At 42.6% G+C, this 25516-nt stretch overlaps 1 protein-coding gene across 2 annotated transcripts in view; it reads right to left on the reverse strand.

Moving 5' to 3' along the window:
- YTHDC2 (YTH N6-methyladenosine RNA binding protein C2) overlaps positions 1–25516 on the reverse strand; it is a 72191-nt gene that overhangs the window by 13378 nt on the left and 33297 nt on the right. Inside the window, exons 15-25 of one of the 2 annotated variants that reach the window (XM_060235591.1) lie at positions 21389–21476; positions 21221–21301; positions 20879–20961; positions 20290–20395; positions 18454–18573; positions 17803–18075; positions 10937–11063; positions 8976–9181; positions 8044–8239; positions 6381–6490; positions 1021–1313 (exon numbers count right to left, since the gene is read on the reverse strand). In XM_060235591.1, the coding sequence (XP_060091574.1) occupies positions 1021–1313; positions 6381–6490; positions 8044–8239; positions 8976–9181; positions 10937–11063; positions 17803–18075; positions 18454–18573; positions 20290–20395; positions 20879–20961; positions 21221–21301; positions 21389–21476 (1683 nt within the window). Of the gene's footprint in view, positions 1–1016; positions 1314–6380; positions 6491–8043; positions 8240–8975; positions 9182–10936; positions 11064–17802; positions 18076–18453; positions 18574–20289; positions 20396–20878; positions 20962–21220; positions 21302–21388; positions 21477–25516 lie in introns of both variants that reach the window. The other variant, XM_060235590.1, reaches the window with a different exon arrangement.

The raw sequence follows: 25516 nt of genomic DNA on the forward strand, positions 1-25516 counted from the left end.
GGTCCTCTGTGTGGGTCGCGGCACTCTGAGAGGGGAAATAGCTCTCCCGGCCTTTGACGGTGCGCCATTGAAAGCAGTGCGCCAGGTAAAGAGCCTGGGTGTTTTACTGGAGCCTTCATTATCGATGGAGGCCCAGATAGCAGCCACTGCAAAGTCAGCATTCTTCCATCTGAGGCGGGCAAGGCAGTTGGCCCCTTTCCTTGAGCGCCGGGACCTCGCAACAGTGATCCATGCAATGGTCACTCAAGATTAGACTACTGTAATGCCCTCTACTTGGGGCTACCTTTGTGCTGGACCCGGAGGCTGCAGCTAGTGCAGAACGCGGCGGCCAGGCTGTTGTTGGGACTCCCGAAATGGGAACATATACGGCCGGGGCTACGTGAACTGCACTGGCTGCCGATTATATACCGGGTCCAGTACAAAGTGTTGGTCATTACCTTTAAAGCCTTATATGGCCGAGGACCCGCCTACCTGAGGGACCGTCTTTCCCCATATGAATCCCAGAGAGCACTGAGGTCAGCCGGGAAAAATCTAATGACTATCCCTGGGCTGAAAGAGATCAAACTTCAGAACACCAGAGCACGGGCCTTTTCAATCGCGGCCCCTGCCCTATGGAACCAGCTCCCTGAGGAGGTGCGGGCCCTGCGGAACCTTGATCAGTTCCGCAGGGCCTGCAAGACTACCCTCTTTAAACTTGCATATTCGGATTGCTGAAGAAGGCTGTTAACTAAGGATCCGCTAATGCGGTTCTAATTAAAGACTTATGCCGCTGTGTAAACTGTATAGATTGTATAAACTGACAGAACTAGCGTCAAACACCATCGGCACTGTCAGACCAAGTTATTTTAATTGTATTGACTGGTTTTTAATGTTGTTAAACTTAAAGTTTTATATTGTTAAATTTAAAGGTTTTATTTATTATTGTATGTTTTATGAAATGCTGTTAGCCGCCCTGAGCCTGCCTAGGTGGGGAGGGCGGGATACAAATAAAATTTATTATTATCATTACAATATACTGGCCTTTCAGAATTAAAAGAGTCATCTGCAAATTCTGCTTCTGCTGAGCTTTTTCTGCTAGTGTTTGATCTCCAAGAAGATGTTACAGGAAGTTCTTCAGATGACATCGGTCTTGGTCTCTGCCCAATTCCTGAAGGTTGCTGTAAACCTGCAGACTGTTCTTCAGTACTTAAGACTGCAATGATGGCTCGTATAGTTGCCTCATCAACTTGAGACCAAGGCTTTGAAGGAGCTCTCATGCGCCGTAGAAATAAACTATGCCATTTTTGTCTCAGTTGCAACAGTAAACTAGCAGCCTGTAAAGAAAGCAGTTTTTACTTTAGACATCACTGCAGTTTAACAAATTGTAACTTCAATATTGCTATGACCAGACTGTACAAAGAAACATAAAATCAGTGAGATGGTCTTGAAAATGAAGCGCACCATTTTACATTTGTCATCTTTTCCTCCTAAATATTTCTGAGTAAAATGCACCAAAATTAATATATATTATTGCCCTTTTACACAAATTTGAATATTTGCAAGGATTTCCCCACATCGGGGCAGTTATTGCCACAAGAGTAAAGGAAGTGTAGTGAAGCAACTAGAACCAAAGTAGACCAAGACTGCTTTCCTGAAGCACTATGAATATGGTTTCAAATAGTTGAATGGGAGGAAGACAGTTTAAGCTGAACGAATAAATAAATGATTTGAAATCTTTTTGACTATAATTTTTCAATTAAAATAGTTGAATCATTATTTTTCAACCTGTTTTGAAAGTTTTTGCAGCACTAGAACCAAAACTTATTCCAAAAAGATCTGGCCTTACTGAAAGTTGGGCTAAATTCAGTAATAAATTAATGTCCCATTATTTGTCCAACTGGCACCAGTCTTAGAAAACAAGGAATCAAACCCAAGTCTAGATAACACTGAAGTGTGCAAAATAGGACTTGCACATTATCAAGATCTAATCAGCAGTTATAAGGTAATGCCCTAGAACATCTGTTTTTAAAGAATATCTGTTTTTAGGAGATGACGACGATGACAGACATGCTGTGTGATAGATGGGGCTGAGAGAGCTCTAAGAGAACTGCTCAGAGAGCAGAGAGCAAACCCAGTTCTCCAGATTAGTGTCTACCGCTCATAACCACTAAACCACACTGGATCTAAGCCAGCAACTATCTAAGCCAGCAGTCATCATTGCATAACTCAATTATGCACGGATACTATGCAGTAAGTGAAGAACTAGGGTTTTGGGTTTTTTAAGATGAGAACATTTAATTAATACATTCTATGTACATATCACCCCACTATTTTTAAAAAAAATTGGAAATGTAATGGGTTGTGGAGTAAACTTTAAAAGTAAGGTTTGTAAGAACAGGGAGTTTATACAATCAAGAGAAACATCAACAGAAAATCAGCGCAAGGAAGGTTAACAATACTTCTCAAGTCTAATCAGAAAATTTCCTCAGATAATGGTTTGGAATCTATCCCACAACATCCCATGAGTTTGTTTAATACATCCTACATATACACTACCCTACAAAAAAACCTGGAAATTTACTGAAATTAAGTAAGGTTTGTAAGAACAGGGACTTACACTATGTTTTTTTGTCTGCTCTGATTCTACAGTCAGTCAAGGTCATTGAATAACAATCCTAAGCAGAGTTATACTTTCTACGCCTATTCAATTCACTTAAAACAGGCTAACTATTTAGGACTGCACTGTAATTTCTAATTTTTTTAAAAAAAAATAACCCACATTTTGTATTCTATACATAGTTTAAAAGCCTCTAATGTCTCTCAGTCATTTTTTGTCCTAAGTCAAAGGGAGAATGTTCTAACACAAGGATGGCTAAACTACATCTCAGGAGCCATATGAGGCTCTTTCACACATATTGTGTGGCTCTCAAAACCTCCACCACCCTGTTGGCTAACTTGGAGAATGCATTTAAAGTTGCTTTCTTTCCACCTCCCTCCTCCATCTATTTGCCTTCCTTCCTTGCAGCTCTCAAACTCTGACATTTTTTCTATGCGACTCTTACATTAAGCAAGTTTGGCCACCCCTGCTCTAACATCTTGATTGTTGTGGTTTCCCTTTTCTGCACTGGCAGGGGTGTTGAACTCATTTGTTAGGAGGGCCAGATCTGACACAAATGGGACTTTGTGGGGCTGGGCCATGTGTGTCATAAAATGTAATGTGAGGTAGTAGAGATACAAATTTTTATAAAGGACACAGACAAACACAATTAAAGATATTTTAACTTAAAATACAAATATGCTTAAAACTCTTGCAATATTTTATTTGAAATAGTAAGGTGGGGGAAGAGTGGAAGTTAGCAATGCAATTTTTTAAATAAAACATAAAGAAAAAGCACAAGGATCACAGCACAAACTAAAAATATAAAATACTCTGAGCTTGGGAAAACAATGAAATGGCATTGCAAGCTTCTCCCCTTGCCCCAGGGCTACTCAGATTGGCAATGGTTCTCCACTGTAATATCCACCTTTGGCTGTGGGTTCCAAGGTTACAGTACTCACTAGGTCAGGTCCATTCAGCAGAGACAAGCTGGCTCAAAGCATCAACCCTTTATTTGCAAGGAAGCATGAGAGTGCTTAGATCTGGTTCTCAAAATCTGCTAGTAATCCCCAGGCCAAAGGAGGCCCATCTGAAGTCAACCAGGGATAGGGTCTTTTCGATTATAGCCCCCTGCTGGTGGAACCAGCTACCGGAAGATGTGAGGGCCTTGTGGAATCTTGGGCAGTTCCGCAAGGCCTGTAAGACAGTCCTCTTCCGGATGGCATATAACTGACTGGTGCCTAAAAACTGCGAAGGAAGGTTGTAGAATAGCACCACACTGTTAGATCATATTTTGTTTTATTGTTTTAGCTGTTGTAAATTATTTAATGTATTTTAATATTTATTAATCTTATTGTTAGAATTTCATGTTGTAAGCTGCCCTGAGCCCGCCTTGGTGGGGAGGGTGAGATATAAATCAAATAAATAAATAAATGAGCTTCAGTTGGCTATAGGAATGCTGAAAGTGAAACTGATCTCTATTCCATTGAAACACATTGCAGCACAAAGTTGCAAGGAAAATGTGGAATAGATTTTCCACTAAGGTCTCTGGGCCCTATCTATCTGGGCACAGAAACCTTAATGGAAAATCCATTCCATGTTTTCTTTGCAACTTTGCTTCCTGCTACAGCCAGCAAAGACAAGGCAGAAAGAGTAGGGAACTTCATCAGCCTCAGAGCTTCAAAGGGTGAAGCTGGGAGAGGGGAGAAAAGGGTCCCATGGTCCTGATTAAAACCCTAGATGGGCCAATTCTGGCCTGTGAGCTGGACATTTGACACCCCTGGTTTATAGCTCTATGATAGCCTTTTTTTAAAAAAAAAAAAAAGAAAGAATTCTAAATGCAGCACTCCACTAATTAAACAAAAGCACTGCATTGTTTAGTTCTGTCAGTGCAGACTGAAAGAGTTGGGGAGTATAGAATTGCTTATTTCCTTTAGTAGTCAAATGTATAATGCTGAATTACAATTTAATTGTTTAAAGACTGTGGAGAAACACCATTTTAAGTCTGTGCTTGTCTGGGAGTTGGCTAGAGGAGTCTATAAAAATCTAGGCAAGGCTTTGGCCTAGTCTATTCCTTAGGGTTGCCAAGTCCAATTCAAGAAATATCTGGGGACTTTGGGGGTGAAGCCAGGAGACTTTGGGGGTGGAGCCAGGAGACATTAGGGGTGGAGCCAAGATCAAGGCTGTGACAAGCATAACTGAACTCCAAAAGGAGTTCTGGCCATCACATTTAAAGGGATGGCACTCCTTTTCAATTCCTTCCTTCCATAGGAAATAATGAAGGATAGGGGCACCTTCTTTTGGGGCTCATAGAATTGGACCCCTTGGTCCAATCTTTTTGAAACTTGGGGGGTATTTTGGGGAGAGGCACTAGATGCTATACATAAGAACATAAGAGAAGCCATGTTGGATCAGGCCAACGGCCCATCAAGTCCAACACTCTGTGTCACACAGTGGCAAAAAATTTTATATACACACATACACTGTGGCTAATAGCCACTGATGGACCTGTGCTCCATATTTTTATCTAAACCCTTCTTGAAGGTGGCTATACTTGTGGCCGCCACCACCTCCTGTGGCAGTGAATTCCACATGTTAATCACCCTTTGGGTGAAGAAGTACTTCCTTTTATCCGTTTTAACCTGTCTGCTCAGCAATTTCATCGAATGCCCACGAGTTCTTGTATTGTGAGAAAGGGAGAAAAGTACTTCTTTCTCTACTTTCTCCATCCCATGCATTATCTTGTAAACCTCTATCATGTCACCCAAATACTGAAAATTTGGTGCCTCTACCCCAAACAACAGCCCCCCCAGAGCCCCAGATACCCGCAGATCAATTCTCCATGATTTTCTATGGGAATAAATCTCCCTAGGGAATAATAGAGTTCCCAGCAGACATTTCCCTCCCCTCCCTCCGCTTTCTGATGACCCTGAAGGGCCTCCAAACCGGGGGATCCCCTGCCCCCACCTGGGGATTGGCACCCTACTATTCCTCCTTCCCCCTCCCCTCCTGTCTGGAAGCAGCACTTCAGAGGAGGCCTCCTAGAGAGACAGGAAGTCTTTCAGCTGATCTTCCAAAAGGCTGCAGGGGGGAAAACCAGTTTCTGGGTGGGAACTGGGGTTTATATTAGAGGTTTTTGGAGGGAAACGGGCAGTTAAAAGTTGTCAGGGGAAGCTGAGAGTCAGTTTGAGTTTGATTTGAGTCTTGGTGACTGGTGAGTCGGTTCTGGATGGTATGGTCAGGGCCAGTTATATATTAGGGAAAGAAGGAGTGTTTATCCCTACTTTCATTTATTACTTCTGTTCACCCTGTATTTAAAAATGCTTGTATATAGTTATAAATTTTAAATAAATATTTTGTCTGTTTAAAAAGGTAGTCCCTCTGTACCACACAGGTTCCCCAACCAACTTAGACCACACTACTGTGAGAGGGGAGTCCAGGAAAGGAGGAAGGCATACAGTTGGCAAGGGTGCCAGTCCTCCAGGGGTCTCCCAAAGAAGGACTTTGGTCTCTGTCATAACTAGGTGCTGGGTTGGCAAAGGACCTTGAGGCCAGGCTTCAGAATTGCCAAGGGGGATTGGGAGTTCCTGTTCCTCTCTGTCAGGAACCCCTAAATCGAACAGGTGGTGGCAGTGTGCCCTAGTGGTGGGAAGAGGATAAGCTCCCTCCAGGGGTTGGCAACTCAAAAGGGAGTTGACGGGACCAGGTCTAAAGGCAGAATCGGGCCGGTTCCGTCACAAAGACCTTAAGCATTCACAATATTATTATTTTTTCTTTATTAAAAAGTGATCGATGAAGCACTGACCTCAGGATCCAGTTTGAAATTGAGCCATTCATCCAGCTTCAGTGAAGCCAAGTTAGCTGTTGTTCTGTCTTCCATCTCGCTATCACTGCTGTCATTGAGGACACCATCCACTATATTAGGGGGAACACCCAGCAGATTCTACATATTAGTATTTTTAAACACCACACTCATAATGCCTTTCATTTTAAATCGTTATTTCAATAAAAAATCTGATCTCCAATTAAATCACAATTTCAATTTCTACTTCCAGATTGGAGCATGTCTGCTTTTTTCTTATGGATTCTACAAATAACCCAAGTCTTTAAGACTTTGATACAGCCATGTTATTTACTTAACTAGTCAGCTAGATACCTGTAGAATTATAAAGTAACACTAACCACATCTATACATTTTTGCAGCAAAGTTTCCTAAATGTTCAGAGTATTAGTAGATGCAAGGTATTATAAAATAAAAAAGAAACCTGCGTCAACAAAGAAGTTTTGTAATTACAGACTACTGGAGTTTTTGTAATGCCCAATTAATACACAGATGCTATGCAATACAATCCAAGTATAATTTCAGATTAAGATGCAACATACCAGCAGTGTCATAGGGATGTTTTTAGCTGACAGACAATCCTTGATTCACTTGCTGAATCCTAGGAAGAACACCTGAAGATTTTCATTCTTCCTCAGCTTTTCTCCAATTGCATCAATTATGACACTGCTGGTTTGCTAGATCTTTCTAGAGACCTAAAAAGACAGGACTGTGATGAAATAGTATCAAACAAGTCTAGACACAGTTCCAATTAGATGTCATTTTGACATCTCAATACAGCCCTCAGACTCTACAATGATCTTTTAAGTCAGTGAGAGGGTTCAGCTAACTCAAGTTCATGTGAGAGTTTAGTTCATGATTCATACAAGGTATAAGAAATGGTGCTGAAATATACATTCTAGTAATTATGTTTTATAGTAGTAAATTTTTTTTTACAAGGAAAGCACTGCTAAAGCTACATGTTTGTGGCATGACATCTGGCTGGAATGCTGCAGGCAATCATGGTTTCCAAGCACCTGTACAACAACTACATACATTTTTTTCTCAGAAAAGAAGTTTACCGTTTTTACTTTTCCGTATACTAACGCTTTTCATATAAGAAAAAGGTTACGCATGAAGCAGTTTTCAAATATCAAGGTGCTGAAGAGAACAGGACTTCTTACTAAATTTAATAAGAAGCAGAAGAGCAAGAGCCACACATTTTTTACTTTACATCAACATAATTGTTCCATTTAAACAAAAATCACATAATTTCAGATTAAGATGCAACATACCATTCTTTAAGAACCAATCTGTAATTCATGAAATTGATCTAAATAAAATATAACAACCTCTAATATGTGTTGATACTACCTGACTACCTTGACACAGCCAAGCACATAAAAAACACAGCACCAACATAAAAAGAATCTGAACATTTCTTACTCCCACTACAACTCTAAAGGATGACAGGAAAAAGAGTGTGAGTTCTGCTGTGTGTGAAAGGCAGGACAACTGGAAAGGGATCAAGCAGCTTAATTATAACATCAAGGCCTGTCTACTTAAGCAAGTTGTAAGGGTAACCACACATAAATGGCATCTTGCTTCACCAATGGAGAACAGAACATTTCTTATTTCCACATCATACCTCTGAAGGATGAAGGCTCCTGTAAAGCATTACTTGGCAGCCTAGCTGATCCACAGAAAAGAGCCACAGTGACTGGAGTCACAGCTGAACAGCACCTTATGTTGGCTATTCTATGGGCTCTAGTCATTTCATCATATATAAGCCAGTCCGTGGGGAGTGCCTGAATAGCTGCCACTTGACCATTTGCTGGAGGAATCTGTTGGCAGTAACAAAGGAAGTTTTAAAACAAATTGGGGGTTTTTTAGGTCAATAAAGAGAGACTTCAGAAAATTATATCTAAAACCATATTCCAATTATCTGTAAGGGGTGGGCTGGAAGCACTTGATTCCAAACAGCATTGTTGAAGTTAAAATACAGACCAGACCAATGCCTGGAAGGTGAACCAGTGGAACTCCATCTAAGTGTCTCATACATCAACAAATTTCTTGACTAATTTAGTCATGAGGCCTTGACGGTTTTGTTGTTAAAACTTCAATCTCAATCTCACTTTCAAAAGAATCTCCGATTTGCATCTCAAGACTCTCTTTAAGCAATCTCCATGCTTTGTGATGTTAATTAAGACATCATTAAATTCTTTGTATGTTTTAGAAAGCTGATAAAAAGTAAAGGTAGTCCCCTGTGCAAGCACCAGTCGTTTCCAACTCTGGGTGACGTTGCTTTCACAACGTTTTCATGGCAGACTTTTAGCTGCCTGCAAAAGTTTAGCAGATGAATTTAGCACTGTTGCTGACTGCACCATGCAAGTATTTTTGCCCCCCATTACTGACTACTTACTTTAAGAATGACATTTGGCTTCTGAATCAGGGATTGCATTAAATCATGCTTGAATCAGCAAAGCATTTAAAGTCATCAAGACAGGGCACTGAGAAACAGAGAAGCCTTTATACCTACTCCACAAGTCTGTATAACTTTTAACTCTAACATTATTTTACCTTTTTATATTGAGGCTGGCTCAGAACAGAGGTAGGATGAAATCGGACTCTTTTTTCTTTTGGTCCCGTCAAGACAACGTTCTCTCTGTCAACATGAACTACATTTGGATACATTCCAGCCACTAGGGCACCTTTCACCACAGCCCAGTTCTCTGAATTTGTGTTAACATCTCTTATATCACCACCCCCTCTGGCTCTAACGAAACCTGGAAGATAAACAAAGAACAGGATATAAATTAGGAAAAACAATTATCCATTTCTGGCATACATATCAGGAAGGGGGTAGCTTTTTTTAAAAAAATAGGTTATACTAATTTGGATGGGCCCTGACCTGGATGGCCTAGGCTACAACCAATCTTGTCATTTCGTAGAAGGTAAATAAGGTCTGCCCTGGTTAGTACTTGGATAAGAGACCACCAAGGAGGTCCAGGGTTACTGCATAGGCAGGCCATGACAAACCGTCTCTGTTCATCTCTTACCTTCGAAAACCTACAGTCACCATAAATTAGCTGTAGCTTGAGGGCACTTTCCTCCATCACCAGTTTGGATGAGGGGAGTTATGTAGGATTGTAATAATAGTACAAAAAAAACTGATAAGAAATTACAAACACATGGACACTGCTAGATTTAGCAGTGTTTGTTTGCAAAATTTCAGTGCCAGGCTTTCCTGAACCTGAGAATAGAGGATATTTACCCAATGAAATCCCATATTCAATTTCCTTTAAGTCATTTTCCCCTGATATCATATGGCTATGACTGACTGTCATGGGCAAAAACAGATGCTTGAAGTAAATCAGACTTCTTTTGAAATATTGAGTTAAAACAAGATAGGGAGCTTTAATCCTTTTATTATTTTATGTAATTATTCTCAAGTGTTCCACACATTTGAGAATTTATTTCTGCTATATGGTTTAGTTCACTTAGAAATGTAGCATTATTACCCTTCAATATCACGGCAAGATATTGGAGGCTCACATAACACATTGCATTCAAGTTCAAAGGCTTATCACGCTATTTTTACATGCTAGTTAAATTGATCAGGAAAAGAAAGGGATAAGATTTTAAAAGATAACTACTTCCTCACTCAAAACCCCCTTTGAGGGACAAAGGGATGATGACAGTTGCATTGGACCCTCCTGCCTATGTCATACGGTCCAAAGGACTGCAGTGAAGAGAAGGGCACAACCTCCCCAACTCTTGTTTTCTGCCACTAAAGTGTCACATGCCAATGGAAGAGTTACCATTCTTAGGTACAGCCCCATAGCGCTCTGCCCATGGTTTGTAGAATCCATTCTGACAGGTCTTGGCACTTTCTGACAGTATCTTGGTAGAATTTTTACTACATCAACTAGTAAGTAAAAATATCAGCTCTACTATAAACCAGAGCTGCCAAGCTCCCCAGTGGGGGTTCTCCCACTTTGGGAGTCCCCAACTCGCCAGCCTGCAATGGGCTGGCAAGGGGATTGCCTCCCGATGTCGCTGGCACAACTCATAAGTGACGTCATCACAAGCAACGTCGCACGCTGGCCGCTCTAGGAACTTCCTGGACACTCTAGGAATTTGGAAAGAAAACTCTTGGTATGAGTTTTCCTCCCAAATTGCTAGAGCACCCAGGAAAATCACAGAGTTTTCCCAGAAGCTCCTAGAGCGGCTGTTGCATGATGTCGCCAATGCAATGACGTCACTGCTATGCACACGTGAAAAAAGTCCCCAGCCAAAGGCCACATGGGACTTGGCAACCCTACTATAAAACCCACACATTGTTCAAGTGTCTGCCACAGAACCATCTTTACTTTCATGTCAGGACAACCAAGCAGTAAGAAACTACAGTGTGATACAGCCAGTGTAAACGTAGGTATTCATAGCTGGGACAAGGTCACAATCCCCCATACCTATATATATATATATATATATCCAAAAGGGGGGGGGGGTTGCATATTCTTCAGGTTCATAATAGTTACCTGAAGCTCTAAGCTGTCCAAGCAACTGTGTTCTCATTCCTATGATAATCTCCATTGTTGCCTGAGAAAGGAAGTTCTTCTCACAAAAAGCTCTTTCCCAGCCATCACTTCGGGCTTTCTGCCATGCCTGCAGAATAAGTTAGTTTAAAAGTTGAATGTAGTTCTATAGGCAGGTAGTATGCCTCCAATGACCCTTTTAAAATAACCGAATATTACATTAAACATGTTCTGAAAGCTAATCTAGGCAAAGCTTTCTATATGAATTCAACAGAGGCTCTCAAATATACCGCCTAGGGTCAAATTCAATCCAGCTGGGGCTAGTGAGGTCCCAAACACAAATTCAAACAGGAATGAACTCCTCCTGCCCCTCACGATGTAGGACATCTCTCTGCCTCTGAGTTGATTACCAAGGGTTACAAAAGTCTGTTTTTTAGAGCTTCTCCCCATTGCTCATCCCTACTTTTGCTGAGAGTCAGGTATACCTCACAAGAAGAAAGAAAAGCCATTAGAATACCATAGTTTCTTGGAACACAAACACACTCACTGATAAATCGGAGGGTCCATTGAGCAGTAAATATGTGACTGTAGAAAAACAGGTTTCTTACCTGTAACTGATGATCTTCAAGTGGTCATCTGTGCAGTCGCACTGATGGGAGAAGGCGCCAACACCGATCACGATCGGTGACTCAAAAGCTGCGGATTTCCGCAGACACATCCCAGTGCGCATGCCCAGAAGCCCCACTGCGCATACCCACTGAGACGGGAGTGGACATCCCGCCAGTTCCTTCTGACCACTGCATGATCCTGAGAATGGACCGGCAGTAGTGGGGAAGGAGGGCGGGTAGTGTGACTGCACAGATGACCACTTGAAGATCATCAGTTACAGGTAAGAAACCTGTTTATCTTCTTCGTGGTCTCTATGCATCACACTGATGGGAGAATAGCAAGCTAAAAGCCTACCTGAAGGAGGGTGCAGTGGTCCATCAGCAGGGAAGAGACTGAAGAACAGCACGGCCCACCGATGAACACTGATGCAAACGAAGGTGCAGCGCATAGTGTTTAACGAAGGTATGCGGCAAGGACCAAGTAGCAGGCTTGCAAATGTCCCGCAGAGGAATGCCTTTCACGAAAGCTGCGGAAGTGGCCATAGCTCTAGTAGATCGGCCCTGGAAGAGGTCTCTTATTCAGTAGATAACAAAGTTTTATGGTCTCAGTTATCCATTTAGAAAGTCTTTGAGATGAAATCCTCTGGCCCAGTGAAGCTGAGGCATAAGAGACAAAAAGTCTAGGGTCCTTCCGAAAGGGAGCTACTCGATGTAAGTAAAAGGAAAGTGCTCGTTTATCGTCCAAAGCATGGAGCCTCTGCTCAGACTCTAGCTGGGTTAGGAAAATAAACAGGCAAATAAATTTCTGTATTTAAGTGGAAAGAAGAAATCACCTTGGGAAGGAAGGTGATATCCGGACGCAACAAAACTCCCTCGTTAGTGAAACGTAAATATGGGGTGTCGCATCTCAGAGCTGCGAGTTCCCCCACTCTTCTCGCGGAGGTAATCGCCACCAAGAAAGCTGTTTTCCATGCCAGCAGTTGGAGGGAACAGGTCGCCATTGGCTCGAAAGGTTTCCCTGCAAGGGCATGCAGAACTCCCAGGAGATCCCAGGCAGGAGTAGGGTCCTTAATAGAAGGATATATTCAAACAAGCCCACAGAGAAACCTCTGTGTGTTGGGATGCTTGAAGACTGAATGCCCTTCAATCTGTGCATTGTTGGCCGAAATGGCAGCCAAATACACTTGTATTGAAGATACCGATAGCCCCTTGTCAAGTAGAGTAAGCAGAAAGTCAAGAATTGTAGGAAGGCCTGCTACACTCGGGTCAACAGAAGAAGCTGAAGCGAATTGTACGAACTGCGACCATTTATAGGCGTAGGATTTACGAGTGGGTGGCTTCCTGCTATTTAGGATGACATATTGAGCTCTCAAAGATGACAGGTTTACACCAACCTCCATGCCGTTAACTTCAGATGAGGAACATCGTGGTGCACTACTAGTCCCTGATGAGATAGGAGAAGGTTTGGAACCATGGGGAACTGATGGAAGAGTCCCTTGGAGAGCCGAAGAATTGGAGAGAACCATTGTTGTCTGGGCCACCAAGGGGTGATGAGAATTCCTCTTGGGTGTTCCCTGTATATCTTTTGTACTACTCTGGTGATTAATGGAATGGGAGGAAACAGGTACACATGCTGCTGGTGCCAAGGGAACAGAAGGCTATCCCCCAAAGATAGAGGGTCTTCTCCTTCCCTGCAACAGAAAAGTTTGCACTTCCTGTTGTTGCGAGTGGCGACTACATCCACCTCTGGCGTCTCCCATTTCTGGAAGATGGGCTGGAGAAATTCCCAATTGAGCTCCCATTCGTGGAGTGAGGATGCCCCGCGACTTAGAAAGTCCACACAAGAGTTCTGGTCGCCGGGAAGATGTCTCGCCATCAGAGACGTGCCCATCGCACTGCAGATCTCCCAAATACGCAGAGCTAGCAGTCACAGCTTTCGCGATACTGTGCCCCCTTGTCTGTTTATGTAGGACATTGCGGTGGTGTTGTCCGCCAGGATTGCCACTGTCTTGTTCGCGAGTAACGGCTGAAAGGAGAGAATGGCATGATGAATCGCCAATAACTCCAGAAAGTTTATGTGATGCTGCATATGACCCTTGGGACACCTGTCTCCCACAGAGACTGTTCATATGTGCCCCCCAGCCCCACAGGGACGCATCCGAAGTTACAGTTATCGTCGGATTTGGTTTGTGGAAGGGAGCTCCTGCTAGCAGGTTATGTCTCTGTTGCCACCAAACGAGGATGGATAAAACTGACTGCGGAATAGACATCTTGCATGAGGGAAGGTCTACATTGCATCTGAAATGTCTGAGGAACCACAATTGTAAAATCCTCATGTGGAATCTGGCAAATACTATAACTGACGTGGTTGAGGCCATCAGGCCCAGGAGGCGCTGAACTTGAAGAGCCGTGACCATGGGATGGTGAAGAAAGACTTGTACAAGAGCTACAATGTCGTCTGCTCGCTTTGCTGGTAAGAAGGCCTTGCAGGACAGGGTATCTATGAGTGCTCCTATGAACTGCACCTTCTGGAAGGTTTGAAGATAAGATTTCTTCTTGTCGACCTGCAGCCCCAACTCCTGCAAGAGGGCAAGAGTGGTGTTGATGTGTTGTACTAGGCGAGATTCTGACTCCGCTACCAGAAGCCAATCGTCTATGTATGGGAACAGGGTAATACCCTGTAATTTCAGATGGGCTGCAATGACAACCATGGTTTTTGTAAAAACCCTGGGGGCCGTGGAAAGACCGAAAGGCAAGGCACAATACTGGTAATGGGCAGTTCCGATGGTGAATCTGAGAAACTTCCTGTGGGATGGCTGTATGCTGATGTGGAAGTATGCGTTCTGTAAATCCAGAGTGGCTATCCAATCTCCCTGATTGAGAAGGGAAAGGATGTTGGGTAAGGAGGTCATTCTGAATTTGTGGTGGGGGATGAACAGATTTAGAGCTCAAAGGTCCATGATTGGTCGAAGGCCTCCGTCTCGCTATGGGATTGTGAAATATCGAGAATAAAAACCTAGACCTTCTTGGTTTGCTGGAACTGGTTCTATGGCATATTTTTGAAGGAGCAATTGGACCTCTTCTCGTAGTGTTTGAGAAGGGTTGGTGGAGACGAATGTCGGAACTGGTGGATCTTGATGGAATTCTATCATGTAACCCCGCTGGATTATAGATAGGACCCACTGATCTGTAGTTATTCTGGACCATGCTTGAAAGAAAGGAAAAAGATGGGTATGGTCCAAAGCAGAAGGGAGGGAAGGAGAACAGGAGAGGAGGCAGTCAAAGTCCCTGCTTAGGTTGTCTGTTCCCCTTCTGGCGAGAAGATTGAAAAGAGGTAGGAGAGTACTTGGGTTTAGGATTGTAAGGAGGCTTAGAAAAAGATGTTGTGCTTTTAGGCCTCCACTGTTGCTCCATTGGTAGTTTCGAGAACGGCTTCTTGCTCCACGGATTAGGCCAAGGGCGTTTGTTCTGCGGGTGGGATGAGGTGGGAACTCCGAGATCTGGAAGTTTGGATGCTTTTATCCATCTCTTGCAACACAGAATCCGTATTGGCACTGAATAACCCATTCCCATTAAAGGGTAAATCCTCTATGTAAGCCTGTGTATCCGGCTGCAAAGCAGTGGATCTAAGCCAAGAGGGCCTTCTTAAGGTGATAGCCATGGTAAGTGTCTTCGCCCCAATATCACCTGAGTGCTTGGCTGAGTTTAATTGTTGTTTGGCCAAAGCCATACCTTCTTTTTGGATCTTCTTGATCGCGTTCCTGCTCTGTTCTGGAAGGTTGGGTATAATGGTGGAAAGCTGCTCCCATAGAGCATATTGATAGCGCCCCATACAGGCTGAGTAGTTTGCGACTTTCAACCCTAGCGAGCCCGCCGAGTAAAGACGTCATCTGAGGTTGTCTAACTTCTTCCCCTCCTTATCGGGGGGAGAAGCATGCATCTTTCTTGCTTTTATTTATTTATTTATTTATTTTATTTAGTGGACTTATATCCCGCCCTTCTCACCGAAGTGTCTCAGGGCGGCTTTTGATGACGAGGCCACCACCACAGAGTTAGGTTTGGGGTGGTTGAAGAGGAAGTCGGCAGTGGATTCCTGTATTCTATACATGTGGTCAAGTCTGCGTGATGAAATAGGTATGGACGCAGGCTTATCCCACGAAGCTTTAGCTGTGTGTAACATAACGGTAGTCAATGGCAGAACTATAGCAGTGGATGTGTCCATTTGAACGATATCGAAGACGCTATCCGTGATTATGGGTTGAGGTTGGACCGTGGGGAGTGATAAGGACTGTGCCATGCATCTAATGAGGTCACCATAAGATTTTAGGTCCTCAGACGGAGAGATGGGTTGTTCCTCAGATACTTTGTGAGAGGGTGAGGGTTCGTCAGATGATGATGAAGCCTCTTGTTCCTCCGGGATCGATCCCTCTACTGACCTTGGGGAACCCGCGGGAGATTCCGAGTGTTCAGAAGGGAGTGTTGGTGGATCCGGAACCGGGTCTGTCACTGTGACCTGTTCAGAAGCCTGAAGATGTGAAGAGTCCTTTCGGTGACGGGACGATTCGGCGTCAGGCGGCTTAGACACTGAAGCAGATGGAGCTCGCTTCGGAGGTCTGTATGATGTCCGAGATCTACAGGAGGTTTCCGAATATTGGTTCCATTCCATCTGCCACGGGGGGAACCAGAGAAAAACCAAAGGCATCGGATATGATCCATATAAATATTGCCATTGACACTGATCCCATGGCAACGGAGGTGGTAACCGCCGAGATGGGGAGTCCTCTTTAGGTCTAAATCTGGGCAAGCGGCTATGCGGAGACCTCTCTCTTCCTGACTCCCGGGATCGACGTCGATGGCGAGGACTTTGGGATTGGTCTCGCTAAAGGCTTCTGGATCAATCACGTTGAAGACTCCGGGATCTATCTTGAGGGCTTCGGGATCGACCTTGATGGGGGCTTCGGGATGGGCCCCGATGAGGGCTTCGAGATTGAAGGGTTTCAGCCACAGTTGGATTAGCTCGGGGGGACTGTCTTCAGCACCGGAGCGCTGCGTCAGATCCAGGTTGCGATTGGAATCGGAAGAAATAGCGATCTGGGTAGACATGGAAGCAAGCATCGGAGGGCTTAGCCGACGACCCAGTGAGGCAAAAAGCTTCAATGGCGGAATGATAGGAGCCGTCAGGTCCAATGGCGACGCCGGAGAGGAGAGAGAAACGGGTTTGCTGTGTCTCAGCTTGCCCGTCTTCTTCCTTTTCTTCGCTTCCGAAAGAGCTCCCTTATCCTCCCTTAGCCTCTTTGCAGGAGTGGAGGAGTCCAACTTAGAGGCCGAGCCCACTCTTTTAGTGGGGCGATCAGCGTCGGAAAGGGGCCTGTTGGTATCGACCGACTCTGATGTTGACAGTTTGTGGGTTCGCGCCGTCGGGGCAGACATCTTTCGTGGAGACAATGCCTGTTCCATCAGGGCAGCTGCGAGATGAGCCACTCTATTTTTCTTGATCTGCTTGGAAAATCTGGCACAATGCGCGCACGAGTCCGGTCTATGCGACTCTCCCAGGCAAAGTAAACAGAGTGTGTGGCCGTCTGGTGGGGAGATTTTACTCCCGAACTTTGCACACCTCTTGAAAAATCTCCAGCGCTTTTCCATGCAAAGGGGAAGGGGGGGGGGGTAGAAAAAAAAGAAAAGAAAAAAGGGAGGAATGGGCAGGAAATTCTGTTTTCGGCTTTCACCTCACGAGAGTAAAGTTAGAGAGATAATAGTACTAAGAAAGTCTATTGGAAATCCTAGGAAATCCTGAATATAAAGAAAAGTTCACCGACCGTAGCGATGATTGACTGATCCAAGCGGCGGTCAGAAGAGAACTGGCAGGATGTCTGCTCCCATCTCAATGGGCATGCGCAGTGGGGCTTCTGGGCATGCGCACTGGGACATGTCCACGGAAATCCGCGATCGTGATCGGCATTGGCGCCTTCTCCCATCATTGTAATGCACAGAGACCACGAAGAAGATCAAATGTTTTCCCTTCTTGAGTACAATGCTCAAATCATCTACCTTAGCACTCATTTGGGAAGGATGGAACACCCTTTTCCCCAGGGACAGCCTACAGCTTTGTCTACAGCTGGCAGAATCAGGGGAAGAGGATAGGAACAGAAGCAATATGAGTAAGTTGTAGTTATAAGCTGATCAAGGTGAGTTAATGTAGCTAAGATGACTCAGCTCAGAAACATATTAATCATAAATGTGAATTTAGTTGACTAACATTACCTGGAAAGCACGGAGAAGGGCCATATGGTCACTAAATGTTCCTGCTGTAAATCGCTTTCTGCACAACATAGCTGCACGTTTTTGAGAGGCTTGCGTGGGTAGCACAAAAGGGTCACGATATGCAAGAGTACAAGCAATTGTCAGAATAGGATCCAGGCACTTCAGAACAACAGCACACAACACCATTTTACCAAGATGAGGCTCTACTGGTAAATCAGCCAAATGATAGCCAAGTTCAGTCAGATCTTCCCATGTATCCATTGCATCTATTGTCTGTTAAAAAAAGAGGGGAGGGGAGACAGAATAGAGCAAAAAGCACTATATAGAAGGACTTAATATTTAAACAAATTTGAATTAGCTCAATTTATTTCTTCTGCCCTGATTTCATCCAAGTATGCCTCGTGAACTCAAAAACATTTGTATTCTCATTTGGAATGACAGTTCCCATGATAACATCAGGAATACCCACTTTCAGACATATGCAAGAGTATAAGGCAAATTCTTTTTGAGGTGAAGTATTAGACCCTGAAGTATTTACAGAGATCTTCACCAAGTCAGTAATTAAACATTTTTGTTAACATTTTGTGTTTCAGATTCTAAGAGGCATGATGAAAGCTAAAAATACAAGCTAGATTTATTTCGTTTACTCACCTTAAGCATCTGTACAGCATTTCTCACTATCAAAGCAGGTGGTGGTTCTGGGGCTTTCATTAAAAAGTCAGCAATTGGACAGTTGATGGGAGCAAGCAATTTTGTATGCAAACAAAGCTCCTAGGAATTAAGGACATTGTTTTCAGAAAGCTAGAGAGTACTTTATCTAAAATATTTAGATATTTATTACAGGGATCCATCAGAAGAATCACTTTCTGTTTCACGTGTAACTCAGAAATATTCCATCAATTAGTTCCAACAATATTGACAATGGGTGACTTACATTCTTATGCAACCTTAACATACTCATTTGGGAAACAATAACGTAAAGTACACTTAAGAGCAATAATTAAAAGATATAAAAGACACCACTGTCACTAAAGTCTGTATATGGCAAAACCAAATTTATATACCAATCCTACATATTACTTAGAAGTACCTTTCTCCAAATTCAGCACAAGTTACTCCCAAGTCTCAGTGATAACTAGCTGCTTAAATAACAATTTCTGCTTGAACAGCAATACAGGGTAGGGCTGCCCGGTCCTTGGTTCCTGCTGGTGGGGGTTGGAAGGGAGGTTTCCAGGAAGGGGGGGGGGGGGGCAGAGCAACATCATTTCACATGATGTCTCCAATGTGATGATGTCACAAAGAAGTTACAACGTCACATTGGGTCACTGCATGGCAACACTTTGGTATTTGGGCAAAACTCCATAATTTGCTCAAAATACCAGAGCACTGATGTGCGATGTCTCCAGCATGATGATGTCACTTCTGTGAGACATCATCACATTGGGGATGCCAAGTGGGGTCGTGGCTGTTGAAAGCAAGACTTCCCCCTGCTGGCCAGTAGTGGGTAGGAGCCCGTGGAATAAGACTACAAATCATACTCCCCTTTGGCTTCTTCCCCTGTACTCTCATCTGCGGGCTGGCAACCCTAATACAGGGGAAGAAGCCAAAGGGAAGTATGACTTGTGGTCTTATTATTTTGATCATTTCCACCAGTGGCACATCCAGCATCAGCCTGATTGCCAGACTCAACAGAGCCACAAATAGTGAAGTAAAGATGGCAGCTAACTTGTTTAAGAGATGCTTATCTAGAAACAAAATAGCAACTTTTAGATATCTGAAGAGATGTCATTCAGAAAATGGCAGTTTACTATTGTTTATGAGGGTAAAACAAGTAACAATATGTTCATACTACAGGATAGCAAATTTCATTTAAATATTAATTTAACTGCATAGTAAAAGCTGTTCAACTTGCCTTGGGAGGATATGGGTTTTTCTTCACTGGAGGTTTTTAAACAGGAACTGAAAAGCCATTTGTGAGGAATGATTTAATAAGAGGACCCTATGGATGCCTTCCAATTTAACAGTTCTATCATTCAAACTCACCTAAGCATCATCTTCATGCTGAGAACCAGCATGTTGTAAAGGTCAGAGTGTTGAACTAGGATCTGGGACAGCCAAGTTCAATACTCAGTCTGCCATGAAAATTGATGGATGAACTTGTCTCAGTCATTTTCTCTGAACCTAAATTACCTCATAGAGTAGTTATAATGATAAAATGAAGGAAGGGAGGAGAACAATATACACTACCCTGAATTTCTCAAAAGGGTAATATAACAGTGTACTATACAAAATAATTGCATAAATAACCTAATTATGCTGTATCTTGAAAAATAACCTAATTGTGCTATATCAAGCTACTTATTACTGGTCAGTTATCCTCATACTTTGGAAACTTTATTTGCATAGATAAGTAAACTTCAAGTAAAATAGTAACATTACTTATATTGTAATATGACATTGTGTACCGATTAGTGAAAGATAACTCACCTGTAGAGGCATTCTTAGGAGTTCTGGAGTCTGGAATTCAAGCATGTTCTGGAATCGGAGCTTGCTGAAAAGTCGGAAACAAATTCCAGGCCGGCAACGCCCTGCCCTTGTTAACAGAAATTATTATTTAAGATGAAATAAACATAGAAAGACGACATTTAGCAAGCAAAGGATCAAAGATGATCTCTAAGATACCTTCAAAGTAGATAATGTTCCATAGAGAAACACTTCCATATATTTTTAATAAAAATAAGTTTGGTATTCCTGTTTTTAAGGATCCATTAAACATAGTATGGTTTGATAACGACACTATAAATTATAAACTTATAACTGGTAATATGAAGTAAAAGTAGCTTAAATTACCGAGGAAAGATTACATTCTCTCCAGAATGGCCTAACAGGATTCTTACCAAAGAAGAAGTATGAGAGTCACTTTTATTAAAACCAGTTTAAAGTGAAATTAATTCTTACTACATTAGTAATATTACACAGAAGGGAAATAAAATTTTTACACTCAATTACAGACAGAACCAAAGAAGTATGATATCTATTTTCATGACTAGAAACAAATCAATTGTATTTTCATTACCTTCCCTTTCTCTGGATGGCACTAGCTTTAGAAATCCATACCATCTTTAGCATAGTTACACAGTTCAATGCATCAAAGGATTTCTAAAACATAAGAAAATGCTAGTATTAGAAAAGTTAGATTTAAGAAGACCAAGGGAGCATGAATACTTAACACCATCAAAAAATACAGAAGTACAAATGATGCATTCTGAAGCGACTATCACAAATTTTATTTTGCAAGGTATACTTTAAACACCTTTTAAAGCTAACAAATTCTGCTTATATTATAACATAACATCCCTTTACAATGCAATATTTGTTAACAATTTTTAGTTTAGAGCACAAGTTTAAGTTAACATACCTCTTTCATCTTTCCAGAATCAATCACAAAGACAACATCGTTTACCGTGATGCTGGTTTCAGCAATATTAGTAGAAAGAATCTGCAATGACATATACACTGTGTTGTAGTAACACCACTCAAGAAAAAAAGGTTCATTGGAACACATGAAAAATTATTTGATACTTGCTATTTTGCGGATGCCTGGGGATGAAGTCTTTAGCACTTTCTTTTGGTCTGATGTTTGCATATTTGAATGCAACATAAAAACTTGGAACCTAGTATCAAAAAGGAGTACAAATGAAATGAAATATCATTTTCTGGTATTATGATGTTATTGTGTCAGGCTGTCATTGTGTCAGACTCTGCCTAACAGAGTCTGAGAACCTTTGAGTGACAGGCTGTTTGAACAGAATTCTGCTAAAATAATTTTATTGCTCTCTTTTTATAAATGTTTGTTTTAGAGTTTGTTCGTCTGTTGCATTTTTAAATCCTGTATGGTGTTTGTATTTTTTAAATGTCTGTTCTTATGAAAAGACTGGCTTTTGGCTATCTGCAATAAATAATAATGACTGTGATGGACTACCAAGGGTTAATGCCTAACAGTGACTTTGAGTGACAGGCTATTGAAATGGAATTCTGTAGAAAGAGTCAGTTAAGGAATGACAGTTGTCAACTGGCAATTGAAAAGAGACAGTTAAAAGCGACTGTGGACTAGAAAAGAGGTTAAGAGAGTGAGTGGATCAAGGAGAACCCTAATTCAAGCAAATAAAGGGAAATAGCTCTTAGAAAGGAGTGATCCTGGGCCTATGTATAAAGAAGGGTTTTGTGGACTTGGTTGCATATTGCTGCCTTCTAAACTTTACATGTCAGTGAAACTCAGAAAGCTACGCTTTTAAGTAGAAATTCTCATCAAAGTTTTAAAGACCTTGTTGAATTGCAAAAATACTTATTTGTTGGTAACAAATTATTTGATATTTGTATGAATACAAAGTTACCTCAATTTTATTATCTGTTCATTTCATACATCTTACACCTGATTTCACCCGACCTTTTCTCCTCCAAGTTAAACAAAACATTCTGTTTATTTGAAACTTTCAAAACCCTCTCATGCGCCATTTCAAAAGCAGAATACAAGGAGGTTTTGTCTTTTCTTTCAGTTCCCTCGGCTAAGCCACCATAAATCAATGAATCAATAATAGAAATAAAGTGACTGCGTGTGACAACCATAGCCAAACAAATAAAAAGAAAATAGATATAGGGGTTGCTCAGCAAGAAAGAAGGTGAAAGGGAAAATCCTGCTTGTGAGGGAGGGTAGAGAGTGAGATCATCATATTTGATGGCAGTATCGTGATACAAAAATGAAACTCACAAATAGTTTGTTCCACCATAAATACAAAAAGAAAATATTTTAGAAATTTGGGAGAAATTACCTCAGAATACCTGTCAGAAATTGCACCATCATGCAAACTCAGAAAGGTAAATGGGAATAATCAGGGAGAGGAAGAAACTACAGCTGGGTAAAATCCTAGGCAAGAGGTAGAAATTATAAGAATGAAAACTGAATTGTCTAAAATAGAAACTAACAGAGAAAAGAATAAATCAGGATTGAGGCAGAAAGAGAACAAATACAGTTAGCTAGAATTGCACAGCATGAAAGGGAAACTGAAAGACAACAAGAAAAAGAAATGTATACTATGAAGATGAAGGAAATACAGTTAAGAGCAGAATTGTCACCTCTACAGAGGAGACAGCCCCACCGTGGAACAAAAGAAATTCCCTCATTATCAAAAGGGATGATATAGAGGCCTTGAATGAACTTGTAGAATGAACTTGTTCTTTAGCCTTGAACGAACTTGTAGAGACTTTGGGGTCCCAGATGAGGACAGAATGATTTATTTGCACCCACAGATTTGTGGAGGACTGAGTGAAGTTTACACCAATATAAGAAATGAGGAGGACACTTATTATTTGTTCTTCAATGAAAGAATGACAGTGAAGTACTCCAGCTGGAATGCTTTTAGAGAGATTAGAAGAAAATAGGGTGAAACATACGCACAGCTAGGTTGCCATTTAGACAGAGCCTTAAGCAGATGAAGAGAGCAAAATAAAGACATTTGAAGAACTGAAGCAAATAATTGGTTTGGAACAGTATTCTTTCCGAAAATTCTTCTTTATACACAGACCCAGGATTGCTCAATCTGTCACTCAAAAACTCTATTACACTCTGTCAGACTCTATTAGACATTTACCCTTGATAGTCTGTTACAGTCACTGCAGATAGCCAAAAGCTACTGCAATCTTAACCTAAGAACGGAAGATTGGAAGCTCTTACCGTGAAGCTTCCTTCTCAGTGGTCCTGGAGTGGGATGGTCCGAGTAGGCTCCTCCTCCAGAACAGGGTCGTTGATCATTTGATCCGGCCTGGGGGAGGGGCCGCTCCGTTGGAAACTCCCCAGTCCATAGAAAAGCCATGCTCCCCCATCAGTAGAATTCTATAAAACAAACTCTGCATCATGGTAACAAACCACTCAGAGACCATAATGATGCAACGCCATTTTAATAATTGCAACAGCAGAAGAAACTGCAACCAATAAGAAACTTCCTCTACCAGTGCCCCAGTACCCCCACAACCAAGCTCCCACAGCTACCAGCCTGGAGCAAGGCACAACACCAGGTGGGATGGACCGTCCCACTCCAGGACCACCGAGAAGGAAGCTTCACGGTAAGAGCTTCCAATCTTCCATTCTCTGGTGGTCCCTGGTAGTGGGACGGTCCGAAACTGTTGGGACATACAAAAGCAATATGTACCCCAAGCGGGTACATTTAATGTATAACCTGTTGTAGCACCCTGCGGCCAAAGGCCGCTTCAGCGGATGCCCACCTATTCACCTTATAATGCCTGGTGAATGAATGAGCCAAACTCCAGGTGGCTGCCCTACAAATGCCTTCCAGGGATGAGAAGGACTTTTACACTGCAGATGTGGCTGCTCCTCGTAAGGAATGAGCCGTAATTCCTCCTGGAGGCTCTAACCCTGACGCCGTGTATGCTGCAGAAATACATTGCCCCAACCACCTGCTCAGGGTCGAAGAAGTAACCGGTTTTCCCAAAGAAGGCGAATTAAAGGAAACAAACAAGGACTCTGACCTCCTAAAGTCCTTGGTTCTGTCTATATAAAAACTCAAGGCATGCTTAACATCTAACCGATGCCACTCCTTATCATGTTTGGGATTGGGACAGAATGAGGGTAATACCAAGTCCTGAGACCGGTGAAAAACTGAATTCACTTTAGGCATAAATGTCGGATCAGGTCTCAACACTACCCTGTCCTCATGAAAGGTACAAAGATCTTTATCCACGGACAGAGCCTGCAACTCAGATACCCTGCAGGCAGAGGAAATCCCAACTAAAAACAGCGTTTTAAGCGTAAGATCCTTCAGGCTACAAGTAGCTCAAAAGGTGCATGACATAATGCCTTCAGCACCACATTTAACTTCCATGTAGGAAACCTATGTGCAGTAGGGGGATTCAAAAAACGCTTAACATGCGGATGCAATGACAAGGAACCCCCTTTTTTAGCTCCACGAACAGCAGAAATAGCTGCCACCTGCCTACGAAGGGTATTAGTAGCCAACCCCTTGTCCAGGCCCTCTTGCAAGAATAGCAGCAGCTTCCAAACTGGTAACTTTATGGGATCTCAACCCCTTTCCACGCACCAGCTGGAAAAGACACACCAAGTGTTATTATACACCCGAGTGGTAGAACATTTTCTGGATGCCAACATAGTGTCAATCACAGATTTGTCAAACCCCAACTTAACTAACTGCGACCGCTCAACCTCCACACAGTTGACTGTAACATGTCCGGCTGAGGATGGCAAACTGTCCCTTGTCTCAGCAATGTCTCAGATGCTGGGAGACGCCAAGGATTCTCCGTCGACAGCCACGTGAGGTCTTGAAAGCACCCCCGTCTCGGCCAGACGGGAGCAACCAGGATGAGCTCCGCTGTTTGCTGACGAATCTTGTGAACCAACTGGGGAATCAGCTGAAGTGGTGAGAAGGCGTTCAGAAGACCGTCCGGCCAGTCGCAGTTTAGAGCGTCTATGCCCTCTAACTGATTGTCCTTCTGTTTGGCGAAAAACCGTCGCACTTGATGATTGTCCGCGGTTGCAAATAAATCCACAGTCACTCTGCCATATCTGCGCTGAAGAGACTGTAACACTGCTTTGTCCAGCGACCATTCCGTCTGATCCAGCCTCTGTCTGCTGAGCCAATCTGCCAGCCCATTGTCCTTCTCGGCTACATGAATCGCATTTATG

Source organism: Heteronotia binoei, chromosome 4 (assembly GCF_032191835.1).
Source record: "Heteronotia binoei isolate CCM8104 ecotype False Entrance Well chromosome 4, APGP_CSIRO_Hbin_v1, whole genome shotgun sequence".
Taxonomy (NCBI): Eukaryota; Metazoa; Chordata; class Lepidosauria; order Squamata; family Gekkonidae; genus Heteronotia; species Heteronotia binoei.